The 13369-nt window shown below is 40.2% G+C and overlaps 1 protein-coding gene across 1 annotated transcript in view; it reads right to left on the reverse strand.

Annotated features, from left to right (window-relative positions):
• The window catches only part of LOC110396389, a 3967-nt gene continuing 3876 nt past the window's right edge, over nt 13279–13369 (reverse strand). Inside the window, exon 5 of the mRNA XM_021392006.1 lies at nt 13279–13365. Coding sequence (XP_021247681.1) covers nt 13279–13365 — 87 coding nt within the window. The remainder of the gene's footprint in view (nt 13366–13369) is intronic.

Below are 13369 nucleotides of genomic sequence, written 5' to 3' on the forward strand. Positions count from 1 at the left end.
ATGACAGCACTCACATAAATGTGAACAACACAGATGGGCTTCTCATGTTCCTCTTCTCTGGTTAATCAGGTTTGAATTTCACCAGCAGGAGCATGCATACACTCTCAGGATTCACAAAAACCAGGCATCACAAGATCATCAACAGTTCATGTTCAGACCCTCAGCTCCTTTTATCCAGCAGTCAGCTCCAATCTTGACTCTTTCAGTTTTTCTGTGTCCTCCTCTTCCTACTCACCAGTTAGTCTAGGATAAAGTTCATTAGCAAATTACAAATGCACAGAGCATTACATAGGAAATACAATTTGGGAACAGAATAGAATAGAATAGAATAGAATTTTCAACAATCAAAGGCAGGGCTCAACCAGAGAATTCTACTGAGCTACTTTTTACATACGGCCTGCCCACTTTGTCCTCCTTCCTCATTTGCCCACCGTGCTTCCTGCATAAACCATTTGAGTTCTACAATTTCCACTTGTGTTTCTCCTTCTAAATGCCCCTAACAAGTTCAGAAAGTTTTGTACATCTCCAAAGCTTCTAAAAAACATCCCATAATAAGCTGTTTTTTTCTCATGAAATCTGTGATAATCTTGTCTTCTCCTCTTGTTATCACTTACAGTGTTCTGGTTGAATTTCTTAGGGGTTGTTCTTGAGTGGTCCCTTCAATAGCCCCAAAAATTTAAACCGCCCAAATGACCTAGCAATCCTTATGTGTCTTATTGTCCACTTCCTATTCTGCTTTTCAGGCTTGTGGATATGAGTGTTTAACGTAACTACTTTTCTCTCATCTTCCTATTTCATGCTGAAAAGATGATAAGCAGATGTCCTTACAAACCTGTCTTCACACCAATGATGGCAGCTAGAATCAGAAGTTGTAGAAATACTGTGTCTAAAGCCATTTGTGCCCAGCAAAGTTTGCACATTCTCATTTAACAACAAGTGATAATTTCCGTGTGTTGTGTTTATTATTGTACAGAGAAAAACTCCATGCTGACTGATCCATTTCAAGTGAACTAACTAACTGGCCTAAATTTGGCCTGTCTGTTAAATTTTCATTTCCCTCAAGACTGAAGGCTCTACCACACTACACATAATTTTTACATTCATTTCTGATGAGTCCTGCAACCTTCCTCAAGAAAACAGTGCAAAAAACTAAGTCCTACTTTGCCCCTTTTCATATTAGCTAGTAATCTAAACAACATAACAATCCACTCTCAACTGTCTTCTCTAGGATACTCATTTTTTTTTGTTTCAACAGTTTAATAAAAGTTGGTTTCATTACTTTGACTTTCCTTTATTGTCCAGTTAAATGTAGTTGGGATTATCTGCTAGTGTGACTTCACGCCTTTCAGAAGAGACCTGGATCGAACTACAGTGTTTAATTTTTTAACTAAAATTAGGGCTAAACTAAGCTAAATACCCCTGAAGTGATAAATTTCATCATACAACTGTTCAAGTTTTCATTTTGCACATCCTATCCCCTACTCCAATCCTCTTCCTGAAAATCCCTGAAGGGGAAAGGGACAGAATCTATTGTTTCAACTTTTGATGGTTTTCGCACACTTTCAGTACTAGGAAATTATCATGGGAAGGCAATTGGGAAAGTACTGTTAATAATTAACACCCCTCCCATGATTATAATTCGCTATTCTCAGCTACTGATGGCATGTTCAGGTAACATACAGCAGAAGGAAATTAAAAGTATCTTGAAAATCAGCGCAGTGGTGTTTAAAGGACTCTCCAGAAGGACTTCAGAGGATTGCACTAAAAAGTAGCCCTTGAGAGCTCACAGTTCAAAACTTGCAACTATTTTCATCATTATCCTAGAAGTCATAAATGTCCAGTTTTAACTTTTTTGATGTTTCTTTGCCTAAAATTGATTAAAAAAAACCCCAGTATTTATCACAGTCTGCTTGCTTTTAAAATCTACTGATGCAATAATATTCTGATTTATCTGGATCAGGATTGTTGTACTTCCCCAACTTTTTCCAGATTAGCTTTTTTTTTTTTTTTTAATTGCTTGGATGAGCTGAATGTTCCAAAGTCACATCATTGTCACTGGATGGGTTTCATAGTATATTCCAGGCAGTCCAATTCCGTAGACAATGTTTATAGTGTTAGTGTATCCAAAAACACTTTTCTCAAAGCACATTCTCAGATTCTAAACAACAACAACAACAACAAATCCTTTCTTGGACAAATAAATTAAATTTGTGCTACCCATATATGTATGAATATGTCAATATTTGTTTCCTAGACAACATCCCTGAAAAGATAGGAATACTTAATGGTTTCTGGACTGATATTGTAATAAAGGTAAATACAGAGATATACTTTACCACTGTCTTAATTGCGGTACTGTGCAGGGAGATGGAAGGGACAAGGAATCCTCAGTGTGTGAGAGAAGAAAGGCTGCACAGGTTTGATCAGTGAATTAAAAGTGCACCCATTCCTATGACTAAGCCTGGAAGAAATGGTGGCATTGCAGATGCAATATGTTCAGCATTTTAAGTAGCCTTCACACTTGACAAAGAAGGGGTTAGCATGCAAACTTTGAGAAGATCCTTTAGGAGTTACAGTTAAAATGTCTCAGTAGGTGTTGTTCTCACAATGATGATTAGATTTTAAGTGGCATAAGAGCAGTCAATTTCCCAGGGCCTCAATTATCAACTTGGACACTGTATGCTACTCATATCAACAATATGTAACTGGAAAACTGAACCTATACTGAAACTAAAATTAGTAGTTTCACAATCAGTAGCAATCACCTACATTTATAGCACTCCCAGAGGGCCTAGCTATATTTTAAACTATGTTGTCAGATACAGAAATATTTAAAACTCAAACAAGCAACCCTACTTCCTGTGCATAAGCTGCAGGATTTGTGTGAACATTTAAATGGTTCACGGCTTACCCCTATAAACTGCTGTTACTAGTGCACTAGTGCTATCTACTTAGATTACTCCCTAGAATGCAAAAACTGATTTATTTTTTTTTTATCATAGCATGCATTCAATGCTCTATTCAAGTACAGGCCTACCTATTTATCTGAAAATTTCACCAACACTTTAACAAATTTGTGAATGTATGTCTTTTTAAAACATTGTGGTGAAATGACCTACTCAGGCTTGGTTTGGAAAGATTCTCTTATAGTCATCTAGTCCAGTCCTCACCTGAAAGCTGAGTCAAATACAGCTGCATCTAATAGAGTTTGAATATCTCCAAGGACAGAAATTCCACAACCACTCTGAGCAATCTGATTTAGAGGTTAACCACCTTCATAATGAATAAAGATTTCCTCATGTCTGGTCACAACACCTCTGCTCCAGTTACTACTGCCTCTTACAGTATCAATGTGCATTGCTATACCTCCTGCCAAGAGTCTGCCTATATCCTATCTATATTCTTCCATGAAACGGATGAAAACAGCAAATGTGCCTCCCTTCAGACTTCTTTTCTTTAGCTTGAACAAACTCTCTGACTCTCTGTACATCACATACTACAGTATGTCTACATCATCTTGGTGGCTCAGTGGAATTACTCCAGTATCCCAGTGTCTTTCTTGCAGTTAGGAGCTGTTATGGTTTTGTGATTTTTGTTGTCGGTATTCCACATCATTACATCATGTAAAGCACGGTTACTGCTAACTGCCTTTTTTGGTGTGTGGCTCTCCGAGGGGGAGGGAAGGAGGTGCACTCCCCAGGCATCTTTGCGTTGGAGGGGGTGGTGAAGCTGCCTGGGAGACGCAGGGTCTGTTCCTTCCTGCCCGGCGGAGAAAGCACGTGGTCCTCCTGCACTTTACTGTGTAAGATTTTCAGCCTGTAAACTCTCTGTTGTAATTCTACTAGCCTCATTTTTGATATATTTAGTAAAATTAGTTGTTCCTCCTCAGATTGTTGCCGCTGTTTTTCGTGTTAGATCCACCTACGAGTCCCCTGCTTTTCCCCTCTTCCCTTTGTTTCCCCACGGTGCGGGTCCGCGGCTTCCCTGCCGCTTTAGCCGCCGGACCGCCCGGGGCCGGCCCCTACCCGCCAACAATATATATATATATATATTTTTTTTTTTTCCTCTTTTCTCTTCTTCTTCTTCTTTTTTTTTTTTCTTCCGGGCCTGTCCCCCTTGTCACGGACATAGACCCTTAGATAATACCGTGACAGAAGCAAATCCATTTACATTACAATGCATGTAATATCACAAGTGTGAGGGGGAGAATCATCACTTCGCTGGACCTACTGTCTATGCTCTTCTTAATACAAGCCAGTGTGAAGTTGTTCTTCATTTCTGCATGGTCAGAATGCTGGCCAGTAATCAACTTGTGCACCTCAGACTCAAGTTCCTCTTCTGTGAAGCTATTTTCAATTATTGGGGTGCTCAGCACACACTTTTACATAAGCCTCATCAGAGGTGTAGGACTTTGCATATGTCTTTGCTGAACTGCCTGAGGTTGCAGTCTGCCCCTCTCTCCAGCCTGTCAAAACCTCTCTCAACACTGAGAGAGTCTGCTCAAATCAAGCTGGTACTGGCTGGATTAGCTCTTCAGTCTTTCCAGTCTTTCCAGTGAAATTAGACTGTCAGAAAGCCCTCTAAACCCTCTGTCTTGCCTTTCTCAAATATGGTTATGACATTTGCATTTTTCTAGCCTTTTATTTACATCAGTTTATAGTTTCAACTTAGAGGAAGAGGTGAAAAATTTTTACTGAAAATTTCCATCTGATAGATGAGTACCACTGTTGACCAAAAAAGTATACAGTATTTATTACATATATATACATATGTATGTGTACTCCAGAATACTCAGAACATTTAAAAGAAGGAAACAACTATAATTTAAGAAAAAGGATTTAAGGAAAATAATTATCCCTAAATCAAAACAAAATACTTTTTGCCCATTCTGGGTTCAGATAAAATAAAAACTGGCATTTTAATAAAATCACAACTAACTCATCTAGATAGTCTTAATTCTTAAGCAGTAGCTTTCATAAAATAATAATACATTTATAATTTTGGTGAACTTTCATTTACTGAGCTAAAACATGTTTTATGTAGAAGTTTTTATTTTTTGCTTTTATGGTGTGATTCTGTGAAGTGGATGACAGAAGAGGAAGTTGACTGAATACGAACTCAAATGAGAAAAAAACCCTACATTTTGGGCTAGAAACTGAATAGGAGAGGAACACCTGAGAAGTACACTTGACATTCCAGAAGCCAAAAAGAAGGGAGGCAGGAGGAGCTGAGGATCATCATGTAGCATAAGAGGTACTGAATTTGCCCTGCAGCAGACTCTGGAATATCATTTGCAAAGCATACTGTCTCTTTCTAGTAGGCTATTACTCAATTGCACCTGATGGAGGAAATTCACTAGGCTAGACATAATGTGCAGAGCCTGTGAAGCTCTAACTTTCTGCTGGACAACTTCTAAAGGACAAACATGGATAAGTTTTGATAGGGTAAGCTTGGAGCATTTCTTATAATTGCCTAAATGACATATAAAGACCATTTTTCAATTTGGAGATACTTAAAATATTTTGAAAGTAAAATCAAAGCCCTTTTGCGGTTTTACATTTATGAATTATAGATACGTACATATATACAGACATATATGTGTCTATGTGTATAGTACATTATCCTGAGTTAGCAACGAAATGCCCATAAGCCATTATCTCACTCCTCCTCCTGAGCAGGACAGAGGGAGTAAATAGGATGAGAAAGGTCATGGAAACAGGGAGATTACTTACCAATTACTGCTGAGGGCAATACAGACTGCTTGGAGAAAAATAATTTATTGCCGATTAAAATAGATCCAGGTAGTTGGAAACAAAAAGGCAAATATCAAACACTTTCCCTCCCTAATCTCAAAGGCCCAACTTCACTCCTTCACCACAGACTCCTCTATCTGCTCCTCCAAGCAGCACAGGTCAGTGGGGGAGTTATGGTTTCTCTGAAAATCACCTATCTTACTTTACTGTACAAACACAATAGAAATGAGAATTAGTAAAAATGAAAAGGGACTGATGGTACTAGTCTTCTGTGGGGACTTTTGGAATCAATCCTCACCTGTAGTGAATTAGGCCGAACCTGTAGACATTGAGGACACTTTGCACATGTCATTTTCCCAAATGCATTTAAAATTAGGTTACAAAGGGGGAAGGGAGACTTGAATTTTCAAATAGCGTGACTTAATGTTGATGGATTGTATTAAATTCTACTGCTTCACTTGTCATATTATGATATAAAAAAAATAGATAACACTAAGAACACCTAGAAAACACTTTAAAGCATTTAAATAAAACAGAATGAATAAGTTAAATACCTCAGGGTACAGCTTCAAACTTTCAATGACTTGATGTAGAAGCATACTATCAGAAAGCAAGTGATGACATGAAGACATCTTTAGGAATAGAGAGGGAAAAAAAAGAACAAAAAAAACCCCCATAAAATCACAGATAATACTTATATCTCTAGCCTAGGAGTCATAGATAAGAAGTTTTCCAAACAATGCTGCAGTTTCCCTGTAGCAGTGAAAAAACGTCTCTTTTCCTGAAGCAAAAGTATGTGGCATGTACTCAAAATATAGTTTGTTCAGTTCAAACATTATGCCTGGTTACTTTTGGATTTGGGGCCAAAACGCAGTCCATAAATGAGTCAGTGGAGTAAAGTGAATGTTTTAAGGCACCTAAATTGATTAAGAGCATCTTGTTCTGTGGAGAAGCATTCCTGGGTGAAAACTCAACTTACCTGACCTGGGAAGGAAGAGCATCTATTCATAAAACAGTGTAGGGGACAATGTGTTAGTAAAAAATTAAACACAGCCAAGAGGAAAGTGGACCTGGGACAGGGATGGGCAGAGGCTGGTGGGCATTCTGAGTTTCTGTCAACTTTAAAGTCAAACTATTCACTACATTTGATCACTTTCTAATCCAAAATTTAACTGCTTATCTAGATTTATTTCCATTAAGCTATGTTTTACTTTAAACTATTCACCTAGTAACATGGAACATTGCAGTGAGAAAGTTGGTGCAGTCCTTCCATAGCTAGCCTGTCTGATTTCTCTGTGCTTCTTTTGTCACTGAAGCCAGAGTTCAAGGGCTGGCAGGTTTCAGTTCTGCTGTCTGCTTTTTTCTCCAGGCTTAAAGCTGGTCTTTGTGATGGTCTTGCTGCTGCTCCTGCTATCTTGTGTACTTTGGGAAGTGCTCAGGGCAGCACAGGCCAGAAAGGCCTCTTGGTCTTGTAGTTCCACCTGTGTTTTTATGGACTGGATCATTCTATTCCATCCCACATCATTACCCAAAAAGGGAAATAGGAAAGAGAAAATAACTTGAGCCCCAGACTCTTTCGCCAACCGTCCCAAGCCCTTGAAGTCTTTCTTCATTCCCCCCAGTCTGTGGGATGCAGCTTCCTCCCCACCTGTCTGGAAGATCAGTAGCAGGTAGTAAGGAGTCTGTCAGGTGCACTAGGTTGGAGAGTGCCCTGGTGATGCCCCCGATCCAGGCTCCAGGCAGACTGCAGACTTCCCTATGGTGAGGGTCAACTGTGCACATTGGGCCCTCTGTTCCCTTCAGAAGCGAGTCATCAACAACTAGAACCCTTCTCTTCTTCCTTGTGGAAGAGGTTGTCATATTGCTGGAAGGCTGATCCGACTGAGGTGAGAACTCTGGAGCAGGTTGCCTATCATAGAATCATAAAATGGCCTGGGTTGAAAAGGACCTCAAAAATCATCGAGTTTCAAACTCCCTGCTCAGAGCAGGGTTGACAACCACTAGACCAGGCTGCCCAGAGCCATGTCCAGCCCTGCCTTGAATGCCTCCAGGGATAGGGCATCCACAACCGCCTTGGGCAACCTGTTCCAGTGTGTCACCACCCTCTGAGTGAAAAACTTCCTCCTAGCATCTAACCTAAATATCTCCTGTCTCAGTTTAAAACCATTCCCCCTTGTCCTATCGCTATCCATCCTCGTAAACAGTCGTTCCCCCTCCTGTTTATACGCTCCCTTCAAGTACTGGATGGCCACAATGAGGTCTCCCTGCAGCCTTCTCTTCTCCAAGCTAAACAATCCCAGTTCCCTCAACCTTTCTTCATAGGAGAGGTGCTCCAGCCCTCTGATCGTCTTAGTGGCCCTCCTCTAAACTCATTCCAAGAGCTCTGCGTCTTTCTTGTGCTGGGGCCCCCAGGCCTGGATGCAGTATTCCAGATGGGGCCTCACAAGAGCTGAGTAGAGGGGAACAATCACCTCCCTCTCTCCCTGCTGGCCACTCCTCTTTTAATGCAGCCCAGGATATAGTTGGCCTTCCCAGCTGCAAGTGCACACTGCTGTCTCATGTCCAGCTTCTTGTCCACCAGGACCCCCAAGTCCTTCTCCGCAGGGCTGCTCTCAAGGAGTTCTTCCCCTAGTCTGTATAAATACCTGCAACTGCCCCGGCCCAAGTGCCACACCTTGCACTTGGCCTTGTTGAACCTCATTAGGTTCACATGGGCCCACTTCTCCACCCTGTCCAAGTCTTCCCTTCCCTCCAGTGTATCAACTGCACTGCTCAGCTTGGTGTCATCTGCAAACTTGCTGAGGGTGCACTCGATTCCATTGTCTATGTCACTGATAAAGATGTTGAAGAGCACCGGTTCCAAGACCGACCCTTGGGGACACCACTTCTGACCAGCCTCCACCCTGGCACAGAACTGTTGACCACAACCCTTTGGCTGCAACCAGCCAACCAGTTCTTAATCCATCAAACAGTCTGTCTTTCAAATCCATACCTCTCCAAGTTAGAGAGAAGGATGTGGTGAGGCACCATGCCTATCCTTCTCTTTGACAGACATTTCCTCCTGCAGGAGCCCATACCTGTTCTTCAAGGGTAACTGGGAAGGTGGGGAGGTCAGGAGTGGATTCGCCTGCTTCCTGGAGCAGGGACCTGTCTCCATTCCTCCCAGTCTCTGAGGTCCCCCCCTACTGCCTGGTGACAAGAGGGGAGGGGATCCTCGAATTTACCTGGGGCCTCAACCCATTTCCTCTCTCTCAGGGAGTGGGTCCCCCAGTCAATCTCTCTCTCACACTCTCTGATACTCCTCAACCTCTCCACTTCATCCTTCTGCTCAGCCACCAGGCTGATGTGGATGCCCACGTTTGTGTGCGGCCTCTGTCTGGGTACCCACCATTTTTCTAACAACAGCCTTTGGCCGAGTAGCAACCATGGCTGGATCTCTACAAGGAACTGACCCCTTGCAACTCGAGGGTCAGGTAGGGTCAGCTAGGAGAAGCACCCTTGACCTTTAACCACTGAAAGTGATCAAACTCACCCTGCGTATTGGCAGAGGCTCAACACCCCACTGTACAAGCTGCAGACAGCAAGCTGCACATGCAAACACCATTTGCTCACCCTGAGCCTACTTATGGCCTGGTAGCCTGGACAAGGGTGGGCAGTGCCGGCTCCGCCCACACTAGCTCAGGAGCCGGCCCACAAGCTGCCAGCCCCCTGGCTGAGGCAAAGCACTTTTGCTGGCTTCAAAAAGCCCCCAAAAGAGCATTTTGTCAGCCCTTTTTGCTTCAGATCCCTTCACCAGTGCAGTGTTATCTGCTCTGCAGCTGGTCTCTGCAGAATGACTACTCTGTTTGGCTCTATTCACAGATAGCTGAAATTCTGACATTTTTCAAAGCCACACAATAAACCATTTGTTCAGTAAATTGTGAAAAATTTGTTTAAATATTTAATAAAATAAATTATTTAAAAAGGGGGAAAAGGAGAGAGAAAATAGAATCATTCATACATATATATATTCATAAACATCGTACTTTCTATATGGACCGATCAGAATGTTGTGCAGGGAAATACAGAAACAGGAAGGATGATTTTGACTCTGCTTTATACAACTGAAGTGAGTAAAACTTTGTATTTAGAAATTTTGAGGTAGTTGTAAATATAAATGTAAGATATATAAAATGCAACCTCTAATGTCAGAATCAATACTGGCTTCTGCAAGGCCATGGAAAACCTTTGTACCGCAATCAGTTTGTCAGTGTTTGAATGGCCCTAAGCATCAGACTAGACTGTTAGCTTTGCATTTTTAAAATCTCTTTATTAGGATCATGATTCCTGATGTGTATGTCAAATGTTTGGGTTTTTTAATTATCATTATTGTTATTTTTTCTTTGTTGCTGGTGTATTAGCTAGCAGCTGGTGGCAAAAACATTTGAAATTCTACCTCCTAGGCGTTGGGCACTAGTCTTTTTACTGTACGACTGAAGGGTCTTTTGCCTAAGGTTTCTAGCAGAGTTATTTCATGAAAGACAGATGAAATGCCATGGGGAAAACACAGTTCTCACCTATCACATTCCTCCCACTGTGGAGCAGGAGCTTCACTCTGCAGGTGTTGCATTTATGGCAAGGCTACTAAATACAAGGGTATGGAAGTTGATCATCGAGACAGATTTCCTACAAAGCAAGAGAACACTGTATGTAACCATCACACCAGAAAATAATAAGTGACCATGGAGTTTATAAAGAGATAAATTTAGCATAAATCTGACCCAAGGCACCATAGGAAAATGTAACTAGATATTCAGATCCAAACTGTGCAAATAACATCTCTCTGGTGTCACAGGTGTGGAAATTGCATGCCATTTCTGCACTATGGGAAATAATTGGATTATTATAGCATAGCACTGTGCATATCAACTGTTATTTTGTTTTATGCTTTTATTGGACTTAGGTCAGGGTTATGGAAGGCCTGCAGTTCAGAAGAAGGAATTAAATGATAAATGTTTTCTATCACAGGATTTCAATAATTATTCTTGAGCAATTAATGCAAATCAGTTATACTTTACAGAAATTTTCCCAAACAGGTGAACCCATTCTGACTGCAACATCCATTGGATTTCTTTTCATTATTTATTTACTGTAGAGATGGATAAGCACATACATAACTATGGAGCAAAATACAAAAACATGCAATTACATTTAATTATACAATTACTGTAATCAACAATCTGGACTATCTTACAAAAGAGATTAAGGTTAATTGTCAACAAAAATTTATCATACTACTTGGAAAAAGATACAAATATCTGGTTATAACCTCTAAGGAAGGCAATGAGAAAGTACAAAATGTTTCAGGCTCCCTGCTGTAGTTGCACACTGGTTTTATGAATGAATTGAAAGCTTATTTACTTAATTTGTCAGAATGCATATTGTATTTATTGCATGAAAAAAAGAAAAAAAAGCCCAAACTACCAATCAGAGCAGAATAATGCAATATGAAGAAGAAACCATAATAAGAAATCAGGTCTCACCCTTTCTATATTAATGTTCTACCAACTTGCCATGTGCTTTTTGCCTAATGAATATTTGGAAAATACAGATACAATAAATGGACTACCATACTGTAGATATCTTTTATTTGGAACTTTCTTCAGGGAAAAAAAAAAGAAATAAGAAATGCAACTTCTTATGCCCATTAGGCAGAGAAGAGAATGCCTCTCAACCAATCTCCCCTGTCTCCCTAGAATATGTTTTAATCACTGAACTTTTCATTATATATATATGTACATCCTTTGGTTGGAAAAGATGAACAGAGGAATGCCTAGGAGGGGTAAATGTGACAGAGAACACATAGCTGCTTATACCTTTAAAGAGAAATTCCCTGAAGTGGATGTTTTGTGGTTTAGAGAATTTTACCGAGAAACAAAGCAAACAAAAATTAAAGAAATAGAGCACCTCCACAGATTATGAAGTAACAAAGCTGGTAAATTGCCTTAGCAACCTAATCTGGCTGATAAGGTCTTTTGAAAACGTACACTTTTCAGTGCCTATATGACCTATTTGATGGAATATGAAACAAATCCACATGAGCCCAAGGAACAATCTTGGCATTGTGGCAATGCTCATCTTACCAGCTTCCAGGACCATGTTGGCTTGGCTCTAAGTTGGATCATGTCTTCAGGGCATTGTTCAAATTCCTGTGGAACACTGACAAGCATGGGGCATCAACTACCTCTCTAGGAAGCCTCTTCCAATGTCTTACCACCCTCAGGGTAACAAAATCTGCCCTAATATCTTATCTGAAACTCCCCTGATGTAGCTTTGTACCATTCCCTAATGTCCTGTCATTGGATAGCAGGGAAACGAGACCACCACTTCTCTCCTTTGGGAAACAAGTAGCTAACTGTGTGGGCAAAAGATGAGTCACAACTGGCGACAGCTAGGCTAGCTTCTCTCATATTGGTTCTGATGGAGGCTTAAAGTTAAAAGAACATCTGCTTTTTCCAATGAAAAAGGATCATGTGCCCATATACCATGCACATACCTATGCACATAGACCTCCAATAATAGGGTCAGATGTCAAAGAGACAATTTCTGAAAATTCATAAGACTTAAAGCTTCATATTCATGGTTAAATCCATTTCCTAAATGGGTGGAAACTGAAATTTTGAAAAGCCAGTTCCCAGCATGTGATAAAGGAATCTGTTTGAGAACATCAGAGAACTGAATTCCAGTTCAATAGTGTCAAACAACCAAATTTTAAATAACAAGAAAATAGCTGTAGGCATGTTGCAAATCAAGGTTTCTTCCTAACCAAAAAGTTTTCAATTTACTGCTTAGCTAAGTAAGGCAATGAAGCAACTATGCTTTACACCTGAAGCTATTCCACTTCCAATTTCTTGCAATGCTACTGGCATTAATCAGTTGCACGATTAAAATCATTAGGGAAAACAAATTAAACATTACTTTCAAAGGAGACTAAATGTGCAATTTATACATTACACATCTCTTGCTACGGCTTTACACCCAGGTGCAACTGAGACTACATTTCAGTGAAAATTGAAATCACTTCTAAAACTCAATCTTTTTCAGCTAGACTATTACTAGTTTTAAAACTACTTTTATAAAAGTGACTCAAAATCATTAGTCTGTTCTTTCTCCTAACTATCTAACATTATTTGTGATGTGGGGAGTTGATCTAGGTTTGAGCCTTTTTACATTTGGAGATATTTTTATGTGCTTGCCTTGTTAATTGTTTAGCCCATTGGCTTGAGTAAAAAAGATTTTCCAGTGCTAAAAGCAAATGTACCAGCAGAGAGTGCTTGCTGTTATTGCTAAAAGTCAAGAAATAAGGATACCTATTCTCTGAAGATTAGGAAGATTTTTATTAAATTCTCTTTTTAAAAAATCAGAAAGACCTCAAACTGAAATAGTATGATGCAAATGATAATCTTAAGGCTGAGATTCAGTTCTCTATTGATATGTCAACAATAACAACATAACAATGAAGGCAGAGTTTAGGTGCTGGCAGGTTTCAGTTCTGCTCTTTTCTCCAGGCTTGAAGCTGGTCCTGGTGTTGGTCCTGCAGCTGCTCCAGCTTCCATGTGGACTCTGGGAACTGCTGG

Source organism: Numida meleagris, chromosome 3 (assembly GCF_002078875.1).
Source record: "Numida meleagris isolate 19003 breed g44 Domestic line chromosome 3, NumMel1.0, whole genome shotgun sequence".
Lineage (NCBI taxonomy): Eukaryota > Metazoa > Chordata > Aves > Galliformes > Numididae > Numida > Numida meleagris.